We start from the raw sequence: 21,634 nt of genomic DNA on the forward strand, positions 1-21,634 counted from the left end.
TATTGATTTTTAGCGCATCTTATCTTTTCATTATAATATTTATATATGTAATTAAATTCTTTTGGATACTTTCAAATTTTTTAAATGTATTAAATTTTGTATCGTGTCATGCCATTTGAATACCACTTAAAAATAACTAAACCTTAATTTAACCAATTTTATTTTTAACGATAGTTTGTCTTGACCAACCGGTCAAAACGTCTGGCAACCCTTTAACATTGGCAACTACATGGCCATCCGGCAACCTTCTTTCTTCTTTCCATCCGAAATTTCTTTTGGTTAAGGTCGGCGCGTAATAAATGTTAGTTAAATATATTAAAAATGGAACTGATACCACTTATATTTGGGATATATGATGCCCTGACCATGGGTAAAATATCGTATATAAAGGCAGACGGTAGAACAAATATAACAAGATGAGATTAAGGGCGAGCATTGGAACTGCCGGGCTCCACGTGGTGCAATGTGAGACACCTGGAGACATTTCAACATTGAACTTCTAAGGTTAGTTTTAAACAAGAGAGACAATTATATTTTCCTTAGCAACTTTATTGATGACATCTACATACCCAATGCAGAGAAATTATGTTGAAAAATACTTAACATGCATCACCATCTGAATGAGTTTTTTAAGAATTAACTGGTTTTTCAACTTACAAAATCTAAAGTTTAGTTTCTGTCTTTACAGGAGAATATCATCCCAAGGACTATGAATTGAGCATGAGATAAATTCTAATACATCTTCCGCCCACTAAAAGGTAATTATTACTTTAATATAGATTGTCTTACTTCCAAAATTAATGAAAACTTCACACTCAACTCAGAGAAATTATGTTGAAATCTATTTAACTTGCATCACCATCTGAATAAGACTTTCCTTTTAAGTTGATGTTTTAAAAAATGTATATGAGTAACCTAGTTTTTCTTTACTTTTGCAGGCAATGCATAAGGATACTTTTTAAGCAGTGGATTCTGACTCACAGTTCATCAAAAGGTAATTCTCATTCCAGCAAATTTAATTAGAATTTCTTTTAACCTTTCAATTGATGACAACTTCATACCCAACTCAGAGAAATTATGTTGAAATTATTTTAACATGCATCACCATCTGAACAAGAACTTCACATTTAATTCTGCTGTCATTAATATTATTTATTAACTTAGTTTTTGTTAATATTTCACAGGTAAAACTTAAATGTGAGGTCTTCAACGGACTAACCAGTGCTTATCGTATGGATCAATTAAAAGGTATTGCCCAATATCATTAACTATATGCATTTTTTGATTTATTAAACCCCTTTATTGATGACAAATTCATACCCAACTCAGAGAAATTATGTTGAAATCAATTTAACATGCATCACCATCTGAATGAGCCTTAAATATTTCGCTTGTTATAAAAAATATGTATAAGTAACCAAGTTTTTCTTACATTTTACAGGCTGTGCAAAAAGGATAATTCCTCAAGAACGCATTTTCATTGACAGGTTATTAAAAGGTAATTCTCATTCATAATTCTGTTTTTATATATATCTCCCAAATTGATGACAACTTCATACCCAACTCAGAGAAATTATGTTGAAATCATTTTAACATGCATCACCATCTGAATAAGATCTCAATAATTATTTATGTTAAAACAAATATTCATTATTAACAAAGGGTTTTCTTGTAATTTTGCAGGATGCAAAAGGATTCTGCCCTGGGTGTTATAAAGGAATCTTTAAACAAAATACCGTTCCATATATAAAATAAATTCTTTATTTAAGCATACACAATAAAATATTTTAACTGTCTAAATCAAAGGTCTTAACAAACTGTTTAACACGCTCTCCACAACAATAACAAGCTGAGAAAGAGGATCTCCCTCTTGTGCAATCGATTCCAACTGGAAGAGGCACCTATACCATCGTAGTATACCTCTTTGTGGGATGTTTTCCGCACAGCAGCACCGCCATTGAAGTCGCGCTTCTTCTTGAAACTCTCGTAGTACCAATCCATGCCATCCTTGCGATCGACTCTGTCAACCTGAAGGAGTTCCAGTTCAGTTCGTTTCTGCGCTTTCGCCGTGAGCTGATGCTCACTGGCCACGCCCTCGTTATCCGCACTGGGCGTGGTGCGCTGATACTCCTCCGCCGTGGGCTGAGCCACTTGCTGTTGATAGGGCGTGTACACCTTGGTGATGGTGGAGCGTCCTCCACCTCGCAGCGGAGGAGAAGGCGGTGGCGGTGGTGGCACTGTGCTCGTGGGACGGGCTGGAGTAACCTGAAAGTCACTTGGACTCTGTGGCGTTGTGGTGGTCACCCAGGAACGACTCTTGATCTGCGCCACATGCTCTTCGGCCGGAGGAATCAACAATATCGTCTCCGCTGTGGTTGTCTGCACCAGAGGAGGAGGTCTTAGCAAGGTCACAGATTGCGCCTTCAGGTCGTCATCATCGTACTGAGATTCCTGCTCCTGTTCACTGCTGGATGAGGCATCGTTTATGGTAGTTCCCTGGATACTAGTTGTAGTACTTGAAGTACTCCTCGGCGTGGTCCTTGTAGATGCTCTAGTTGTGCTCGTTGTTATCCTCGGCATCACTGGCATTGTGGTGGTAACATCAGAAGTGGTTTCTGTGACCTCGTATGTAGCCGTTTCTGAACTTTCACCACTGCTTTTGGTTGGCTTAGGTCTCGCCTGATCAGAAATGGGAATGAATTTCCTTTCACCCTTTCCTTGGCTCGTCTCCGGTGGCTTTCCCGTAACATTCACTGGCTCCACCAGACCACGTCGCTGCTGAGGATCTTGTACAGGCATAAAACCACCGACATGGACCGGAACGATGGGACGGAAACCACCGCGTTCGATGCTCGATGGCTCACGAAAGGTGGTGCGAAAGACACCCACTGTGGTGGCTGCACTCCCACTCTCATTGCTCAGTGCATCCTCCACGGAGGAAGTGGTGGAATCCGTGTCCACATATCGATTTCTCGCAATGTTTTGCTTCTCCTGCTGCTGCTGGTCCTTAAGATACTTTTCGAACTCGGCGCTATTCGGCTGATACATCCTAGTTTTGCCCCGACCACTGGGCAGATTAATGTGAGCCATTCGATGCGTGGCAGGCATTTCATCGGGGCCATCCGTTCGCTGTTTTCGTCCTCGATCCCCGAAACCGAAGAACCTACCTAAACTCACACTAGGCAAGGGATATCCAAAGAAGGTGAAGGGCGATCCACTACCCTGCTGAGGCCTTCGATTGAAGTATTTCGTATGGAGCAATGTGTTATTCAGATCTAAATTGCTGTTTGCCGTGGGAATCGGCTTGGGTCGCTGCGATGTACTGATCACGGAGTTGGTCGTATCTGGTGCCTCGGTAGCGTCCACATACTGATCGTAGAAGTACTCGCTCTCGCCCACCAGAGGTCGATCTCCTGGCAGCCTGGTTCCCTCGTTGGCCTCGCACTCATCATTGAAATCCTCTGGCAAATCCCTCTGAAAGACATCGCCGTGCTCGTTCAGCAGTGGCAAGTGGTTGCCATCGGTTCGTTCATTCCCATAGATATCCACACCCATGCAGAGACTTCTCTCTATGCGGGCCGCCCTCAGCAGGCGTCCATCCTGGCACTTGGGTCCCGGATACGGAAAGTTCGTCTCCTGCAGCCACACCGACAGCCACTGCATCTCGCAATTGCAGTCTATGGGATTGCCTGTCATACACGAAAGTTTATTTTAATATTAATTTACGTTTTTTGTCTGATCTTACCATCCACATCCAAAATGGCTATATTTCCTCGAAGGTTCCGGAAGGTACGCTCTTTAATACTCCTAAGTTGGTTGTTTCGCATGGACAAGACTCGCAATCGAGGCATCGTCTCAAAAGGAGAACCCTGTAAAGAAAAAAAAATTAATATAGATATCCAAGGATTTAATTTTACCTCGTTAAGAGGTTTTTTTGATATATTATAAAATTAAATAATTAATCAGTATTTAATCTTTGGTAACAGATGATGTATATATTTATTTATTTAGAAAACTCACCTGAATCCGACATATCTGGTTGTTATCCATTTTGAGTTCCACCAACCAGTTTAGGGCCTTCAACGGCATCGTCGAGACCAACTTGACCCCATTGGTGGAGAGATCCAAGACCTCAAGATTTCGCATGCTTCGAAGACCTATATTTTCCATATTCCTGAAGTGATTGTTGGACAGATTTAGAAAGACCAGCGAATTAGCATTGTGGAAGCTTTCCGGTGATATGTAGCGCAGTTTGTTGTACTGAAAGTGGGAGGCCAGCAGATTTGGTAGCTCCTCGAAGACATGATCCTTTAGCTCCACCAACTTATTGTCGGCCAAAACGAATTCCTGGAGTTCATCGAGTCCCTTAAGGGCTCCAGGCTCCACATTCCTGATCTCATTGCTGCTGAGATCAAGATATTGCAGCTTAGGAAGGTTGCGGAAAGTGCCCTGCTGCAACTCTACAATTAGGTTATTGGACAATCGGATCTCTACCACATTTCGCCAGCCACCAATCACATCGGATTGGACACGGGATATCTGATTATAGCTGAGATCGATGTCTCGCAGGTTGTTCAGGTTTCCCAATCCTACCGAGATATCCAGAAGGGCATTTCCCGAGAGATCCAGATACTCCAGTGATCTTTGGGTATCGAAAGCGGTGGGCGATATGCTGCGTATTAGATTCCTAGAAAGATCCAATTGCTCAAGTCGACTGTTGTTGGAGAAGAAGTTATCCGTAATGGCTTCCAATTTGTTGGACTGAAGGTTTAGATTCCTTAGTTCCGCGAGCGGTAGTAAAGCCCTCTCATCCGCTTCACCAAGTTGGTTATCCTGCAGATGTAGCAACTCCAGACGTTGGATTCCTATGAAGGAGGTGTCCTCCAACTGACGCAACTCGTTTTGAGCCAGACTCAAGACCCTCAGCTCCGATGCCCCCTGAAAACCGTGTCTGGGCAGCTGTTCTATGCGATTCTGACTAAGATCCAGCATCCGTAGGTTGGGCAATTGCAAATCCTTGCTAGCAGCTGCTGGTAGAGAGGATATGTGGTTACCCTTCAATGAGATACGCTCCACGATTCTAGGAAGTCCTCCGATCACTGTTTTCAACTGATTATAACTGGCATCCACCTCAAAAAGTCTCTCCAAATGGATTAGTGTGGAGGAATGGATTTTGGTCAGCTCATTGGAGGATATGTTGAGGGTTTCGAGGAGGGGATTGTGACGAAAACTGTTGGGTGCCACTTCGGTTAGACCATTCTCACTGAGATCCAGACGTCTTAAAGAGGGAAGTCCGGCCAGCAATTGGGAGTCAACCCTGCCAAATTGATTCTGCGCTAGATCAAGGCCTTTTAGACCAGGAAGATTCCAAAATGGTAGGGGTAAATCCGAAGATAGACTGTTGTTTCTCATCCGAAGTTCCCTCAAGGCGGGCATAGCCATCAAAGCATCCCTTTCGATGAGTCTCAGGTGGTTGTGGTTCAGATGCAATTGCTCCAGCGTCCCGTGGCCACGAAGAGCTCCATAGGGCAGCTCGCTCAGCAGATTACCACTCATGTCCAGATAGCGAAGCGTAGGTAATGCATCCAACAAAGCCCTCAAAGCTTCCACGTGACCAATCTCATTGTTGTAGATGTGCACCGCCTCCACACCACTTCCACTCGCCTGAAGCAGGGATTCCGGATGGATCCGCCGGATGAGATTGTTGTGCAGATATATGGTTTTCAATTGGGGTGTGCGTAGAAAGGCTCCATATTGCAGTTCTGTGATTCTATTATCGTTCAAGTGAAGCTCGGAGAGATTGGGCAGGTCCACAAAGGAGCCATCCTCTATTACGGTGATGAGATTGTGGTCCAGCCGTAGTTTCTTTAGATGCTCCAGATCCTTGACAATGCGACCAACCATACCCACATCGCTGATTTGATTATAGGAAAGCTTTAGGCTAACCAAATCGGGCAATCTGGACAGAGCACGTAAATGTATCCAGTTGAGACCGTTGTGCGATAGATCCAAGTTCTTCAGGGAGATCAAGCCATCGAAAAGACCCGCTTCCAAGCGGGTGAGTCCTCCGCCTCCTGTTATATGTATGTGCTGAAGTTTGGGAAGGTGTCTGAAAAGATGGGGCGGCAGTTCTTGGAGAGCTCCCGTCTGGACACTCAGATAGGTGAGGCTTAGCAATCCCGAGAAATCAGGCAAGTGCTTCAGCTCATCGCTTTGGATTGTAATGGCCAGCATGTTGATCATCCCGTTAAGACTCTCCGCCGGAATGCTGCGCAGCTGAGGTTCCACCAAGAAGATCTCCACCAGGCCGTTCTCCAGCTCATTCAGCCATCCGTTGGATACTCTTTCGATGCTATTGTGACGCAGCATCAGTCGCACAATCTGCAGGCTGCCAAAGAAGCGTCCTGGCAGCGCCGGCAATTGGTTGTTCTCCAGGACCAGTTCGTCAATCCGGCCCTTAATATTCCGTTCCACGGCCTTGAGACCGGTTTGGATCTGCGGTAGGTTACTGTGCGAGCACCTATTAAGGAAATATATATATATTTTAGGAATCTTTGCGAGCAAGACCTTCCAACTAACCATATCTGGATTTCCTTTCCTCGCAAGGAACAGCGGCAGGGTAAAATGGCCTGCGATGGAGGACAACTTTCGGCCCTGATCAGAGTTAGACCAATACACAGTAGTAGGAAAATGGGCAGCTGCATCCTGGTAATGGGCTAGACCATAGGTTTTGTGGGTACAGCAGGATGGATGTAGCCAACTTGGGACATAGCTATGAGGGAAAATAAATCGAATTAATATAATCATCTGATTTACCATTTAAATTATATTACTAGTATTAAATTCTAATTATTAATCAACAGCAATTAATCTGAAATATCTCAACCCCATGTGAAAACCATAAATAACATCTAAGAATAGAAGCCAGCAAACCAAGAATGAAAACAAATGTCACATGAACACTTGTGCTAGAAAAGCCCTCTCGTCGTATATTCATCACATTTAGCAGGCGGAATAAGTGAATTAAAAATAAATTATGTTTTATTGTGGTTGAGAGTTCCGCCGAACTCCAGGTAAGACCCCCTCGATTGCGATTTTTGGTTCTATCAAAACCAAACAGGTGAACAGTAATCGGACTTTCCTGCACTTAAAAAATATTTCTCAATGTAAACAGAATTTGCCATTTATTTTGTAAGATATTAAATATTAACTTAATAATAACTTTTAAATAAAGAGGGAATTCAAAATACCTATATTTTATTACAAGAATTTTGTATAATAGAAAAATGTTTTTTGAATATAACATTTACATTCAATCCCTGGCCAAAATGGTTCAATGCAGCTCAACTACTGCTAAAAAAAATGGCACCACTAATTTTTGGAGTGTCCCAGACAAGGGTATCTCCATAAATCAGGGGTCTGTTTTCACCAGCAGATAAGAACGGACTATATAAAGAAGGCCCCACGGCCAGTTGGCCAGCAAACTTGATTGCCCACCATGAATCCAATTTTCTACGCCCTACTGTTCAGTTTGGTGGCGGGTCTAGCCGTCGCCGAGAAGTCGGACTATTGTCTGAGTGAGATCATCAAGACCGACGCGAGGATCCGTTCGCACGGATATCCCACGGAGACGCACCAGGTGACCACCGCGGATGGCTATGTGCTGACCCTGTTCCGCATTCCGTACTCCCACAAGCTGAAAAACCAGAACGAGAACCGTCCCCCAGTCCTCCTGCAGCACGGACTGTTCAGCAACTCGGACTGCTGGCTCTCCTCGGGACCGGATAACTCCCTGGCCTATCTCCTGGCCGATGCCGGATACGATGTGTGGCTAGGCAATGCTCGTGGTAACATTTACTCCCGGGAGAACAACCTTATCTCCCTGAACAGCCACAAGTTCTGGCACTTTGACTGGCATGAGATCGGTACCATCGACATACCCGCCATGATCGACTATATCCTGCAATACACTGGACACAAACAGTTGCACTACTGCGGCCACTCACAGGGAACAACCGTGTACATTGTGATGCTCTCCGAGCGACCCGAGTACAATGCCCTCATTAAGTCCGGACATATGTTGGCCCCATGTGCCTACTTCGAGCACGGAACCTCATTCATCTTCAACGCCATGGGTCCCTTGGTGGGCACACCGGGTGGCATCTGGAACCAACTGCTGGTGGACACCGAGCTGATCCCGCACAATAACCTGGTCAACCGTCTGGTGGACAACAGCTGCCATATGATCGACTCCATCTGCAACAACGCCTTCATTATGTTCGCCAACGGCGGCTACGTCAATGCCAATGCGGTGAGTAGTATTTAAATAGTTGCATGGAACTCAAAAAGATCTGTGGACAGAGATTTTTTAGCCTAGCGATAATGTTTTTTTTTTTAATTTGAACCTTGCATCCCAAATTTCATATCGATTGAAAAATGATTATCTCAAATATTACGAACAATTTGTTCAAATCTGTAGATACAGATTTCTAAACCTAAGGCTAACGTTTTTTTCTTAATTTGTACCTCTCACCCCAAATTTCATATCAATTGAACAAGATTTAAATTAAGTATTTTTATAAAAGTAGTTATCAAAAAAACCTTCGACTTTCAGAGCTCCATGAGTGTCCTGATTGAGACCCACCCGGCTGGTTCTTCCAGCAACCAAGGCATCCACTACCTGCAGCTGTGGAAGTCCGGTGAATTCCGACAATACGATTGGGGCACCAAGAAGAACTTGGAGCTGTACGGGCAGGAATTGCCCCCGGATTACGATCTCAGCCAGATCACCGCCCCCACCCACTTGTACTCCAGCAACAACGATGCCCTTTGCGGACCCGAGGATGTTGATACCCTGGTGAAGAACTTCGTTCATCTGACGGAGGACTACCGTGTGCCCGTCCAGAGCTTCAACCACTTGGACTTTATCATTGCGAGGAATATGAAGGAGCTGGTCAACGACCCGATCATCGAACGTATTAACTCGTACGAAGGTCGTTAGGAAAATAACCAATAAAAAACCCCGTAATGCACTCACTTTGAAAGTCATATTTTCGGAATATCTCGGGGTATGGTTTGCAATTTATAAGTGGGCTTAAGATAGGAATAGATTGTCCAAATTCAATGATAAGTTCTTGAAATCAAAATCACAGCAAAGCAAGAATTATTCGATTGCTAATTATAACCAACCTTTAAATATCCCTGGGTTCCTTAATAAATTTTAAAAAGCTTTCCCAAGAAAAAACCCCGCAAATAACTAAGTGCAATACTCTTGGTGGTCTTATCTTTGAAATTCGGGAGTCGGCCAAATGTGCATGTGCCAATAAATTGGTTTAATAAATATGGTAGGGTATTCATTTGAATTTATTATATGGCTTAGCCTGATTAGATACCGATGTCAGCTATTAATCACTCCTTCAGCTGTCTGGCTCTTGTCTTGAATTTATTGCTTATTAACAGGTAGCTACTTGCTAATCAAAATTTTCACTTCGGTTATAGCTATTTGCTTGGTTGAATTAGCTTAATGCGATTGATTAAATATACCTTTTGTTTACCAAAGTCAAGAGTCTAAGGAAATTCGTTTTAAATCGATTGAGATTAGAATTGTTATTATAGGTAATACCCACGCTATGACAGGTTAATAAATTCAATTTATTCGGTATATTTGAGATTCGGTGAACTTTGCAAATCAGTATTCACAGTTCTTTTATAAAGTGTATAAAATAGATTTAGCATATTACATTTTTGTGAGCTTGATCATTGGTAAAATACAATTTAGATATTGAGTTGTTCATACGATCTAAATCCAAGTATCATTAACATGTTTAATGAAAAATGTGATTATCAATTTTTTATTCCAAGTTATTAAGACTATTTCTACTCAAAACTAACCCTTCTTTATTGTTTTTGATCATACATTTTAATGGCTCTAGAGATGTTGATGGAGAAATATCTCTATCGCTCAGATGAGTACCTTCATGCACTTCTAACGGCTCATGAGTCCCAACGTTTGAGGTGGGACGTACGACAGGAAGTTATACATACGTTCGCTGTCTTGTGCAACAGCCCCAGAGACTCGTCGCGTCTTCATAATGTATAGACATTATACCTTTCCATGGCATCGCTATAACTATACCACCCTCACATGCAACTGCGCAACTCGAACCGAAAAAAAGAAACTCTTTGCGCCAAGAAGCGTAACATGGGTCTTTCAACGAAAATTTTGTAATCATTTAACAAAAACTGCAAAACAGAAGCAGTAGGAAGCGAGTGAGGCAGCTGCAAAACTTTGGACTAGAGTGAAACGCTAACCGCCGATTCAACTTCGGTTTTAGCTTTATCTTCTGACGCCGTTTCTACGCATGCGCAGCGGAGTTTACATCAAACGAACCTTGAAATTATTGTCGTTTTCATCATTGTTCGGCTGCCGGAGTATCTGCATCTGTGGGCATAGCTGTATCTGTACTATATCTGAGTCTGCACCAGTATCTGTACCTCTCTGCAGACGTAGTTGTGTGTAATTTCTTGCATTGCACGCCTTGAAGTCACACTAAGTGAAGTCCCCGTCCGCGAACCCCATCCCCATTTCCCCTAGACTCTGTCTATAACGACAATTTCACCTGCTCTGATTTCTTTTCGGTCCCCCTCAAACTCTCCTAATTAAGTAACTGTTTAGTTCTACATCGAACGGTTCTTTGAACAATGTAGATTTAGAATTTAGATGTAGGTGAGTTATTTAGTTTAATGGATTCAAAATTGCAAGTCTTAATAGAGCACAGCATATTTTCATTTAAATCATATATGTGGTGTTATATTTTTTATGGTATTTATTACGAGGAATTCAAAATTACTGTTCTAAAAATAGAAAAAGGACTTCTTATGTAAAAAAATCCTTAATAATAAATTTGGACTCTTCTGTGTTAATAACAATAATTATAATATGATATAGGTTAGTACATAAAGTACTTTAACTTAAAATTTTCTCTCTCATCACTTTCATGCAAACAAACAGGACAACATAACTATAATTTGGTAATACAAATTAAAATAATTAAATGTTTAAAATTAAAACTCTATGTGTCTTACTCAATCACAGTATGATCCAAGATAGTTATTTTCCTTGCGCTATTAATCCGATATATCCCAGGTAAATTGAAACCTCTTTCGCTTTTTTATTTACTTAAGATAACACAATTCTCACTGTTTTGGGCATTATTTGCAAACCCTTTTGGTTTCTTTTTTATTTTAATTCACTTCACTTTCGAAAGCACTTTTGATTTTCTTTAAGGCGTTTTCATTCAATTAAACACCAACACCTGGAATTCATTTGGCATGGACTTCGGTGAGTTCTCCGCGATTTTTGTTAGCCGAACCGTCTCGTTTGGAATGCACGCGAAAACTGTTTCTCGAAATAGTTACAGCCCAGCAGATTACTCAAGATTTCTACCAGAAATGTCGGCTTGAGCGGAGCTTCCTGCTGGAGTTGGGTTCCACGTTGGGCGCCACACTTGGATGATTCTCACCGAGCAGTGGATTCCATTATGGAACTCGAGTGAGTCGATCTGTGACCACGGATCAGAGGTCGCTCTTCCCTCGAGATCGGGGATTCGGCCCAGTCGCTACTCAAAGTTGTTTAGGGCCAGCGTTTTAATGAAATTGCAAGTGAAATTATGAGAATTATGGCAGGAAATCACTGTGGAAACAAAGGCCAAGTGCTAATTTTGGCATGTAATTGGATAAATATGACAATTCTTACTTGTATTATTGTTTTCACAGATGAAATAATTGTGTTTCTGAAGAAAATTGTAAGAAATTAATTAGATTAGTTAATAATTATAATTAGACTACACATCGATTGAAACAGTCCCACTTTTATTATTGTTTTTACAGATGAACAGATTGCGTTTCTGAAGAGACTTGTTAGAAACTAATTAGATTATAAAATCATCGATCGAAATTAATGTTTTAGGATGATCCATTTGCTGGTTTAATAATAAAATAATAAAAGCCCGTATCTGAGGATTAAAGTTAAACGCTATTCAAACAGTTGTGACTAAAAATAGTTAAAATTTTTTAAATATTTATTTATTTTGTCATGTACTTTTGGCCGGTTTCCAAAATTTACTATTTGAAGTAAGCTTAACATAAAAATGAGAAGAAGATCATTAGGACGAATGATATTATGTAAATTCCTCTTTCCAATGAACAATCTTTCGATCCTCTCGAAGTCTTAGATTCTATCTCTATTTCGGGTTCCTCCATTGCTTCCAAAGTGTAATAGTCAATAAATTCCGTATTTCGTATATTTTCTTCGTATTGTCCAGGTTGATTTCCAGGTGGAGTATACCTAACTACCAATATCTTTCTTCCGTTTTCGTTTCTGCAAGTAAATAATTTGGCAATGAGGCGACCAAATATCGCATTACCTACGATGGATTCTTTAGTGCAATTCCGATACCCATTACTGAAGAGGCTTTCCACGTAATTGCGGAAAATTTCTCGGCCAATGATTGTTCATGCTTGGTTCTAAGTTCTTTTGATATGCCGTAGCACTTTGCCCCTTCAACAGTCCAGAACTTAACACAAATATTTTTCCGAAACTCGCAAATATTTTCCGTATACTCCTTTTTCTCTGGATCCGATAAAGGAAAATCCAGTTGATCTACAACCATATTCTTCTCCTGAGCTTCTTCATATAACATTTGATCTGGGATATTTAAGGTGGCCAGATGTTTTGCGTATTCTTCGGCTTCTTCGGAGAGTGGAAAGGAAAAACCGAACTCTGGAAGTATCCAATTTCTGCGGTGCTGATTGTGGTCGATTATCATCTCCTCCATAGTGGTATAATATGCACCTAAGCAAGGCTGATAGATCTAAAACGATAGTACATATTTTAAATGATCTTTAAAACATTTGTTTTTAAATAACCTGAAAAACAACCAAGAGTATACAATGTATCATATTATTTGTTGTTTTTAATGTGTTCAGAAAATGACAAGTTTTTCCTATATATTCCAAGAATATTAACCATTTGGTGTATATTCAAAACAAAAAAGAAATAATTCTTTCGAAACTTCTAATATACAATCAATTTATTTCGCGATAGATGCAAAACATGCAGGAACAAAAGTGAAATTCTCAGTTGTTTTTGTTTTTCTCTTGGCAAGCAAATATAAATAATATTTTTAGTTCCATATGCATAATATTTACGGAATTTACCCCGTGCAAATCCATCTACATACGTCATGCACTTCAGTGAATACTGGTTGTCAGGGCCAATGTGCACCCTGTAGGCCACCAGATGATAAGACCACTACAGGAACCCACAAGCAGTCAGTCATCACAGCTATACAGTGCTAATTCATTGCACTTTAAAACCACGTGTCGGATTTAAGATCGGATTAGAATGTCTAACCCGCTAATTGGAATCCATTTCAGTCTGACCCCCCAGGAACATTAGTTCACTGTCAACGAAACTAAATTTCGCACCCAAGGCTAATTTGATTTGCGGCACATTTATCATGGAGACCGGGATTTGTTTTTTTGCAAGATGTGTCTGTTGCTAGGTACCTTACAACTAATTTCTATAATAAAAGATCAGAAAGATAAAAAAAAAATTCGACAAACATTGATGTTTTGTAAATTTTTATTGCGATTAGAAATATGTAGTACAAAAAATAATAATTTAAATTCTTTCATTTTGCGCAAAAGCCAGAGAAATGTTGTCCTTAAGTAAAGCTAAAGTGTTTATTTCAATAATCAGTGTTTTTATATCTAATTATCGAAGAAAATCTGTGTATACAATTTAAAATAAGAAAGAACTGCTTAGGATTATGATGAGTTAATTACTCGATGAGTAAAGAACATTCGAAGCATGCCAAACACACCCCCAAAAATTGACCCCGTTATAAAAGAGGGGCCTGTCCGAGAGCCCACCTGCGAAGCACCCTGTAGCCCCCAATAGAGCTTGCATAACCCCCAGCCAACGCAATATGTACTATACGGTGTTTTTGCACAGATTTAGACATGCCCCGCCACCGAAAAGGAAACCCATCCATCTGAAGCTCTTGTTGTTGTCAATTGGCGGGCCTCCGCCATATAATTTGCTTTCGTTTTTATTGAATCTCGGGCCCAGGCCCCAAACAAAATCGGTGCGCCATGGCGACAGTTCCCGTTCGCGTTCCCCAGCTCCCGGCTCATAATGAATTTGACTGGCTGCCAACTAACACTCACTAACTGACCGACCAAGTAACTAAGCGACCAGACGAGACGATTGGATCCGACGGGATCCGAGTGCTCAGGCGATATATGTGAAAACATATAGCGGAATTATGGCGGTAATGTTGAGGGCTTGGTGAAAAATATTTTGCAAGTTTCGAAATCAGTTGAAAATCGCAGCTCGCTGGCAGCGCTCGTCGCGAATCGAAAGATCAGATCGAATCAGTATCTCAGTCCCTGTACGGAAAATGTTTCGCAAATGTCTCGCCGGCCTGGCTCTGGCTCCCATCCCTGCTCCCGTTTCGATTCCCAGGATAACCCCGATCGCCAGTCAGCTCATCCAGCGCCGCACCGTCCACCAGGTGCCCCAGGAGAGTAGGCCACCCAAAGTTCTCATCACAGGTCAGTCGCTGCGCCACGTGTATGGTCTATATTTACCCGCATAGCGATGCTTTCAAGGTTGGTCGGACGACCGGATAAATTTGTCACAATTTATAGCATATAGCGCACACGCTTAACAAAAATTAAAAAAAAAAAGTCACATTTTAAACAATTTCAAAAAGGTATTGATTATTTTTATGTGTGTGTATTAAAATAATAGGAGTAATGTCAAGGAAACTAGTGCAAGAATAGGAAATTAACAGATAACATAATAATAAAATTTGGCAGGATACTGGCAGGATAGTTTAAAATCCTGGTCAATTTCGATGCGATCGGTGACTCTGTGTAATATCAAATCCAATAAAATAATAATGGTAATGTCAAGAAACCTAGTGCCAGAATAGGAAATGAAAAAATAATATCATAATAAAACTTTGGAGTAAAAATACTGGTAAGATAGTTAAAAATCCTGGTCAGTTTCGGAGCCATCGGTGTAAATAAAACACTCGCGAAGGTTTTTTTTTTAAATATTTTAGTTAAAATGATATGGTTAGGCTCTGATCAATACTCCTCCAAAACAATAACTGGTGCAATTATTATTCACATTGTTACATTTTTCATAAAAATATTTTAAGCCATTTTTTTTTATATTAATAATTTATAGCCAAACATATTTAGATGCCTGAAAGAATGCTATGAAATGTATTGTAACAACACGTGCCGCGAAAGGTTAATAAAGTAAATGTGAATTATTATTTTGAACGCTTTTACTAAAGTAAGAATTTTAATGTTAATGAATATAATTTGTATTTAAATATAATACCTAGTATCACTGTTTCCTATTGGTTTTCAGGTGGTCTGGGACAGTTGGGAATTGAATGTGCCAAACTTTTGCGGGCGCAGTATGGCAGCCATAACGTAATTCTCTCGGACATCTTAAAACCCACTCAGTCAGTGCTGGAAAATGGTCCTTACATCTTTGCGGACATCCTGGACTTCAAGGGTCTTCAAAAGATCGTTGTGGACCACCGCATCGACTGGCTGATCCACTTTTCGGCCCTGCTCAGTGCTGTGGGAGAACAGAACGTTCCTCTGGCTGTGAAGTGAGATATTTTTACTACAAATAATAGATCACGTCTGTCTTATTAGTTTAAAAAAATAATTCAAAAATGCTATTTTCCAAAAATCATTTTGTTTATACGTTACCGAATTATTCTTGCTTTAGCTACGATAGTCCCTTTCATATTTTGCCCACTTCTCTTATGCGTATATCCCCTACAACAAATCCTTTGCAGGGTCAACATTGAGGGTGTTCACAACGTCATCGAGGTGGCGAAACAGTATAAGCTCCGCATCTTTGTGCCTAGCACTATCGGAGCTTTTGGCCCCGACAGTCCCCGCAATCCCACGCCAAATGTTACGGTAGGACCCACGTGTGATAGCCAAAAGTTTGTTCGATATTAAAGACCCAGTTCCGCAGATCCAACGTCCTCGCACTATTTATGGCGTTTCCAAGGTGCACGCCGAGCTGATTGGCGAATACTATTACCATAAGTTTGGCCTGGACTTCAGATGCCTGCGCTTCCCCGGAGTTATATCCAGCGATCCGCCCGGCGGTGGCACCACAGGTAGGAAACGACCTGATATATAATCACCTGTACTTTCCCCCCAATCTCATGCATGCCAATCTGCAGGAAAATATCTTTGAGTTACTTTTCCCGTAGAAATTGTGTCGTCAGGCGCATTTCAAGCTTTATTTAATCCAATTGCATATCATAAATGCCTCAATTGGTGATAGTTTATAATAATCAAAGAGCATGACAATGGCCATAATTTATACATACATGAGGTAGTGGGTATTATGCTACGCCTTCTCTTTTGACGTGGTACTTCAAACCTTGTGACCCATATTAACTTTTTCTTTTACCAATTGAGTTTATTAAATTAATGATTATTCAAGATCCCGCCTTATTATACTTAAAATGCATTCACTTACGTTTATCAACTTTTAGAGAAAGTCAATTTGTATTAATTTTATAAAATGTACATACACTTTTGAAGAACACTTTCCGAAACTTAATTACGTATACGTAATTTTTTCTTTTAGATAAAATAACATATACCCAGTACAAAGGCGTAAACTTTTTCAAATTTACAACGAATCCAATAAATTATCCAATATTTAAAACTTAGAAATAAATAATAAGCTTTAAATAAACTACTTGAAACACCTGATTATTTTATCTATTATAAAGATTTACCTATCATAACTTTTAGACTATGCTGTTGCCGTATTTCATGATGCCCTGCGACATGGAAAATATACCTGTTACTTGCGTCCTGATACAAGACTGCCTATGATGTACATAGATGATTGTTTGCGGTGAGTGTGACAACCAATATAAAGAAATTTATGATTTTTATAACTACATTCAATTAGAAATTTATAAAATCATTACCATTTAAAAAATAAATGTTATTTTTCGATTAGGTATCAATATCAATAATATACATTTTTGTTCATTTTATCACCAGAGCCCTTCTGGAGTTCATGCGGGCACCCAATGAGCAGCTGAAGCGGCGCGTCTACAACGTGACCGCCATGTCCTTCACGCCCGGGGAGCTGTTTACCGAGCTGGGCAAGCATGTGCCCAATCTGCACGTGTCCTACAAGCCGGATAGCCGCCAGTTGATCGCAGACGCGTGGCCGGAGGTGTTCGACGACTCGGATGCCAGGAGGGACTGGCACTGGCAGCACAAGTACGATCTGGCCAACCTGGTCGACTTCATGGTGAAGGACGTCCAGGATAACTTCATCAATGCGCAGCCGGAAAAGCAGAAGTTTCAGATCTGATCTTCGGAGCGATCAAACAACCGCATCTAGTATTCTTAAGTAATGAAATTCTATCGCATTTAACACTGCATTTATCTAGTGATTACCAACACAAAACACTGTACTCTTTACTTTTGAAAATACAGTTAAGCATTTATGGGAATCAAAATCTATGGGTCAGTTAGTTAATTTTACCTTGCACAATTTTTAAGAGATAATGGTTTAATGCAACACTTTCTCATTACAAAGAATTTCAAACATGATATGAGCTTCGCAACGATTGCTTATGGTTTATTTGAACTCAAATACTATTTCTAAGCACCTTTAAGCTTATTACTACTTAGGTTAGGATTTACAGTGCTCGCTTAGAGTTAGCTGGAGGCTACATTGGACTGCCTTATGGACTATAGCTCAGATATCAGACTCCTCTTGCTCCGACCTGCTGAGCTTACGGAAGTGATGCAGACTACCGCCATGTGTGGCTATATACAAGTCCGCCTCGGCTTCGCTGCCTTTTGATTTTAATTTGATTTTCTCAATACGATCTAGAGATTTTCTTGACTTTTGCTTCGATGGCGGCACTCGTTGCTCTGCGAACTCTGTAAACGAGCAGAAATTGGAGAGAGTTCTCTATCAGTTTTTGATTTTTAACACCGCTTTCGTAGCTCGAACATGTAGCGTTTGCTTTCTAGATCTTTCACAAAGTGTTTTTTAATTCTCATTCATTAATGTTCAAAGTTGTCTGATTATCTAGATGTGTATATAAATTTCAAGTTTCAAGTAGTATTTGCTTTCGAATTTACTTTATAATACAAATAATTTGTCAAGAAATCGTATTATAACAAAAACAAAATCCAATGGGTGAGAAAAGAAAACTATTTTAAAAGATTAGTAAACAAAAATTCATTCACTTGCGGTCTTAATGAGTAAAGCCATCAATATATCTGAATGTATAATTTGATGGCAATTTGAACTTATGGTGATAGACCTTAAAAGTAATTTACAACTAGTGTTACGGATCAGCAACTTCAAATCTGCAGAATTACATGTCAAATACACATTTCCAACACTTTGCGAAGGCTCTAAGCAATCGCTTCAAGCTGATTGAACATTTCACTTAAATCTATATTGCTTTTGTATTAGCTGATTGCAATGCTTCGCAGGTTTAACTCTTACGTATTGAAGTTAGTTAAGTATTTCTTTTCTTTAGGTAATTAAGTACACTACTCAAACGTCTTCGTTACAAAGTATGTTGGATTAAGCTTCTGTTTGTACAATGGATGTGTGTATAACAATTTATATAAAATACTTAATGGCTCATTTGATTGCTGATTGTTACTTTTACAGATTTTCATTTTTGGTACGTGTTAAGCATGTGCATTGCAATTCATTTACATTCAAATTGTTTGTTTGCGTTATTTTGGCTTCTGAGTAATATACGAATATTTCAATAAGTTGCTGGCTTTTTGAAAAACAAAGAGAGACGCGTCGCTCGGTGAATTGTTGCATGTGTTTCCTGTGCTTTTTTCTCTATTTAGAGTACATGTTCATTTTGGGTTATATACATTTTAAATTGCGTTTGAACGAAAGCCCCTAAATCATGTGCGACATCATGCAACGACTCACATCACGGTTAGCGCGATGCAAATGACCTTGATAATGCTGATGAATGCGTGGATGATGATGCTGCTGCTGTTGTTGCTGCTGCTGCTGTTGTGCTGGAAAACTCGTCTCCGATTCCATCATCATGCCGCCGGTGGCCTGCATCTCGTAATCCATCAAACAGGCCTGTGTTCCAATTACTTGTGTGGCAGGCAGTGAAAAGAAATCTGCAAGTTGGAGGAGAAACCGATTAGTAAGTGCAATCACACAGAAAATATTTCTATAAGAATGAATATTTATAAGCCATCACGAAAACCAATTTGAATTTTACTTTACTAGCATTTCATTAGCCATAATAATATTCAAGCTATAAAATCATATTGTTTTGTTCGGTGTAATGGCAATGCAATGCAACACGTTGACGCTATCGATATTTGCCCCAATTACCGATCGTTTATTTATAACCAATTCAAAGCAGAGCAGCGTGTTGCCGCTGTTGTCATTGCTTATCTCTGAGTTAGTTTTTTCTTTTTTGCTTTTTGTTTGAGCTGATACCTTATCAAAACAATCTGGAACTACAAGGGAACAAAGCTTAAAACGAAGACCGCAAATTATGAACATGGAAAGTTGTAACTTAACAAGAAATAAAGTGTATTTTTAGACTTTAAAAAATATGAAAAATACACAGAAGACACCTTAAAAAAAATTAAAGTAAAAATGAAAAATGTATATAAATTTTGTTACCATGTCTGTTAAAAAATTGAGTATACCCTCAGCAAGGGTATATATTATTGATTCACTCTCGCTAGATATACACACTTTTTTTTACCGGCTATACATACATGTCTCCACCCACACACTGCCTTCCCTTTGTTTTTTTTTCTATTGTTGAAACACTTTCGCGAATGCAGATTGATTAAACTCGCGGGGTAAGAAGAATTACTCCTTCATCTCCACAACCCCTTTCAATACCATCTGGCTGTCGTGTGTTTAGTCGGGCAAACACAGCGATATAATGACTGTCAAGCCGGTTTTTTTTTCTTTGCTGAAATTAAGCGGCTGTCAAGTGCTTATCGTCTTGAGTACGGTGGTTTCCATATGTCGGCGATAGCACAAATCGCACCGAATAAATGTGAACTGATAACACAGGTCACAGAGGGCCGCAGAGAAAAGGAAAATGGGCCGCAAGGTCACACATTTTGTAAATTTACAAGCTTTACGACACTTTTCACGCAACGCCAATTAATTAAGCCGGCCATATGGCCCAAGGTCGAATGATTAAAAATGAAATTACAGCTTAAATCATCAGGTGTGTTCCGGTTTTTAAATTCACAAATACACAAATGACTTAAATAATCTGTAATATTCACATTATTTTCTTATTTTTTTCAAGTTGCTCAGTACAGAAGTTAAGGCAATATTTTTGCTCTGCAATGTTAAAAAATGTAATGATATTTTTGAATTTCTGTTAATTTTAAAGAACATAAAAAACATATATTATAGTATATTTGGTTTTTTTAAACCGGAAAGTGGTAAACTTGTGATAAATATTTAAGAAAGTCATAATAATAAATGATTTATTGGGAATATATGAAGTAATAATAAAAAGGCTGTAAAACTATGGATTTACGGTCTTTAATAGCTTACTAGTTAAGTAATAAACAGATAATTTACAAAAAAACACATAAACCCCTAGACAATTATAAGGAATTTCAGTTTTTAATCTTAACGAGATTTTATATAGTAAACTTTTAATTTGCAATTTGGAATCCCAAAGGATGTTTAGTATATAATATTTACCATTGCAATACTGGGCGGCCAGGTCGGCTTCGTCATAGCGGCAGCGCTTGGTGTACACCGGCTGGTCCACATCGGCATCCTGGCCGGGATTCAGGCGCTTCTTGCAGCGCAGGACCTCCATTTCCAGGGGCAGGACTGCCGGCATCGTCTGCCCCTCAATGCCATTGTTATTATTATTATTATTGTTGTTGGCGTCGGTGGTCATGAAGGGTACTGCACGTGGGTTAAACGGATCCATCGAAGGACGCAGTGTTCCGGTTTCGAAACTGGCGGCTGTCGACGACGGATCGCCATGTGCCCAGCACTCGAAATTCGTCAAAACCATCGCAGCTTCGATTGCAGTGGAAATTCCCCAAAACAAAAATGTCGAACGAAAAAACGCGCGTCTCAACTGTACGAAATCGTGCGGCAAACTGCAGGCGCGTTTTTTTTTATATGGTATATGGTATACTCAGTATGCAATATGGATTTTGCTGGCTAATTACAGCCGAATATACGCAGCAATGGGCAATGGCTGAAATAAATTTAATTAACACACGCAAGCGGGACGCGCGAGCAATCGGCTCGGCCAAAATGCGACTGCGATGACGGCAACTGTTAAAAATAAACCAATAAGCAAGTTTTACATTTTGCCGCGTGCGCCTTTGATTCGCGATTGCTTTTTTTGTTTTCCTTTCGCTCCAGTGTGACCGCGCTGGCGGTGTCGCAACATGGCGTTCGGCCCTGGGCAAAATACTGGAAAATACCAAAGAACGAAGCGACTGCACAGCTGCGTTCGAAATAATAGTGGTAACTGGTAAT

The 21,634-nt window shown here is 40.1% G+C and overlaps 5 protein-coding genes, 1 long non-coding RNA gene and 5 other non-coding genes across 13 annotated transcripts; 8 read left to right on the top strand and 3 right to left on the bottom strand.

The window, feature by feature from the left end:
- Nucleotides 1-260: 260 nt before the first annotated feature.
- LOC119553882 lies at nucleotides 261-1,800 on the top strand. The gene is made up of 6 exons (XR_005219789.1): nucleotides 261-504; nucleotides 689-758; nucleotides 939-994; nucleotides 1,185-1,248; nucleotides 1,442-1,498; nucleotides 1,684-1,800. It is a non-coding gene; the product is annotated as an uncharacterized LOC119553882 (long non-coding RNA).
- LOC119555730 lies at nucleotides 545-628 on the top strand. The gene has a single exon (XR_005219921.1). It is a non-coding gene; the product is annotated as a small nucleolar RNA Me18S-Um1356 (small nucleolar RNA).
- LOC119555731 lies at nucleotides 789-874 on the top strand. Its single transcript, XR_005219922.1, has one exon. It is a non-coding gene; the product is annotated as a small nucleolar RNA Me18S-Um1356 (small nucleolar RNA).
- On the top strand, nucleotides 1,039-1,120 carry LOC119555728. The gene has a single exon (XR_005219919.1). It is a non-coding gene; the product is annotated as a small nucleolar RNA Me18S-Um1356 (small nucleolar RNA).
- Nucleotides 1,294-1,379, top strand: LOC119555729. The gene has a single exon (XR_005219920.1). It is a non-coding gene; the product is annotated as a small nucleolar RNA Me18S-Um1356 (small nucleolar RNA).
- Nucleotides 1,533-1,617, top strand: LOC119555727. Its single transcript, XR_005219918.1, has one exon. It is a non-coding gene; the product is annotated as a small nucleolar RNA Me18S-Um1356 (small nucleolar RNA).
- Nucleotides 1,801-1,821: 21 nt separating the features above from the next.
- LOC119553406 (protein artichoke) lies at nucleotides 1,822-11,137 on the bottom strand. Its single transcript, XM_037863779.1, has 5 exons — nucleotides 11,086-11,137; nucleotides 6,580-6,772; nucleotides 4,021-6,520; nucleotides 3,746-3,869; nucleotides 1,822-3,689 (listed from the first exon to the last, which is right to left on the bottom strand). Exons 2-5 carry the CDS (start codon nucleotides 6,702-6,704, stop codon nucleotides 1,822-1,824), a joined length of 4,617 nt encoding a protein of 1,538 aa, XP_037719707.1. The 5' UTR covers nucleotides 6,705-6,772; nucleotides 11,086-11,137.
- Nucleotides 7,498-9,027, top strand: LOC119553407 (lipase 3). The gene is made up of 2 exons (XM_037863780.1): nucleotides 7,498-8,311; nucleotides 8,615-9,027. The coding sequence occupies exons 1-2, from the start codon at nucleotides 7,499-7,501 to the stop codon at nucleotides 8,999-9,001; spliced, it is 1,200 nt and encodes a 399-aa protein (XP_037719708.1). The 5' UTR covers nucleotide 7,498; the 3' UTR covers nucleotides 9,002-9,027.
- A 925-nt stretch (nucleotides 11,138-12,062) lies between the features above and the next one.
- On the bottom strand, nucleotides 12,063-13,289 carry LOC119554249 (ectin). Of its 2 annotated transcripts, none has more exons than XM_037865087.1 (3): nucleotides 13,219-13,289; nucleotides 12,430-12,872; nucleotides 12,063-12,379 (listed from the first exon to the last, which is right to left on the bottom strand). In XM_037865087.1, the coding sequence occupies exons 1-3, from the start codon at nucleotides 13,231-13,233 to the stop codon at nucleotides 12,139-12,141; spliced, it is 699 nt and encodes a 232-aa protein (XP_037721015.1). In that variant the 5' UTR covers nucleotides 13,234-13,289; the 3' UTR covers nucleotides 12,063-12,138. The 2 variants fall into 2 exon arrangements, with proteins under 2 accessions (XP_037721015.1, XP_037721014.1); XM_037865086.1 differs by lacking the exon at nucleotides 13,219-13,289 and adding an exon at nucleotides 12,928-13,022.
- A 1,176-nt stretch (nucleotides 13,290-14,465) lies between these two features.
- On the top strand, nucleotides 14,466-17,600 carry LOC119555434 (L-threonine 3-dehydrogenase, mitochondrial). The gene is made up of 6 exons (XM_037866803.1): nucleotides 14,466-14,619; nucleotides 15,452-15,701; nucleotides 15,894-16,020; nucleotides 16,079-16,226; nucleotides 16,876-16,981; nucleotides 17,134-17,600. Exons 1-6 carry the CDS (start codon nucleotides 14,466-14,468, stop codon nucleotides 17,450-17,452), a joined length of 1,104 nt encoding a protein of 367 aa, XP_037722731.1. The 3' UTR covers nucleotides 17,453-17,600.
- Nucleotides 17,601-17,696: 96 nt separating this feature from the next.
- LOC119555436 (nuclear transcription factor Y subunit gamma) lies at nucleotides 17,697-21,505 on the bottom strand. Of its 2 annotated transcripts, none has more exons than XM_037866808.1 (3): nucleotides 20,834-21,505; nucleotides 19,058-19,260; nucleotides 17,697-18,030 (listed from the first exon to the last, which is right to left on the bottom strand). In XM_037866808.1, exons 1-3 carry the CDS (start codon nucleotides 21,156-21,158, stop codon nucleotides 17,977-17,979), a joined length of 582 nt encoding a protein of 193 aa, XP_037722736.1. In that variant the 5' UTR covers nucleotides 21,159-21,505; the 3' UTR covers nucleotides 17,697-17,976. The 2 variants fall into 2 exon arrangements, with proteins under 2 accessions (XP_037722736.1, XP_037722735.1); XM_037866807.1 differs by having other exon boundaries at nucleotides 19,084-19,260; nucleotides 20,834-21,158.
- Between the last annotated feature and the right edge of the window lie 129 nt (nucleotides 21,506-21,634).

This window comes from Drosophila subpulchrella, chromosome 3L (assembly GCF_014743375.2).
Source record: "Drosophila subpulchrella strain 33 F10 #4 breed RU33 chromosome 3L, RU_Dsub_v1.1 Primary Assembly, whole genome shotgun sequence".
NCBI classification, from domain to species: domain Eukaryota; kingdom Metazoa; phylum Arthropoda; class Insecta; order Diptera; family Drosophilidae; genus Drosophila; species Drosophila subpulchrella.

Bases quoted from the DNA above. Each gene is read 5' to 3' on its own strand.
- LOC119555436 (XM_037866807.1), bottom strand. From the start codon at position 21,158: ATGGTTTTGACGAATTTCGAGTGCTGGGCACATGGCGATCCGTCGTCG. The intron at 19,261-20,833 runs GTAAATATTATA...TCCAACTTGCAG, and splicing joins GGCCGCCCAGTATTGCAATG to ATTTCTTTTCACTGCCTGCC. The intron at 18,031-19,083 runs GTCATTTGCATC...GCTCGTTTACAG, and splicing joins CATTCATCAGCATTATCAAG to AGTTCGCAGAGCAACGAGTG.
- LOC119555434 (XM_037866803.1), top strand. From the start codon at position 14,466: ATGTTTCGCAAATGTCTCGCCGGCCTGGCTCTGGCTCCCATCCCTGCT. The intron at 15,702-15,893 runs GTGAGATATTTT...AATCCTTTGCAG, and splicing joins AACGTTCCTCTGGCTGTGAA to GGTCAACATTGAGGGTGTTC. The intron at 16,227-16,875 runs GTAGGAAACGAC...CATAACTTTTAG, and splicing joins GCCCGGCGGTGGCACCACAG to ACTATGCTGTTGCCGTATTT.
- LOC119554249 (XM_037865086.1), bottom strand. From the start codon at position 12,960: ATGATACATTGTATACTCTTGGTTGTTTTTCAG. The intron at 12,873-12,927 runs GTTATTTAAAAA...CTATCGTTTTAG, and splicing joins TACTCTTGGTTGTTTTTCAG to ATCTATCAGCCTTGCTTAGG. The intron at 12,380-12,429 runs GTAGGTAATGCG...ATTTACTTGCAG, and splicing joins ATTGCACTAAAGAATCCATC to AAACGAAAACGGAAGAAAGA.
- LOC119553406 (XM_037863779.1), bottom strand. From the start codon at position 6,704: ATGCAGCTGCCCATTTTCCTACTACTGTGTATTGGTCTAACTCTGATC. The intron at 6,521-6,579 runs GTTAGTTGGAAG...TTTCCTTAATAG, and splicing joins GGAAAGGAAATCCAGATATG to GTGCTCGCACAGTAACCTAC. The intron at 3,690-3,745 runs GTAAGATCAGAC...CGTGTATGACAG, and splicing joins AGCCATTTTGGATGTGGATG to GCAATCCCATAGACTGCAAT.
- LOC119553407 (XM_037863780.1), top strand. From the start codon at position 7,499: ATGAATCCAATTTTCTACGCCCTACTGTTCAGTTTGGTGGCGGGTCTA. The intron at 8,312-8,614 runs GTGAGTAGTATT...TTCGACTTTCAG, and splicing joins GCTACGTCAATGCCAATGCG to AGCTCCATGAGTGTCCTGAT.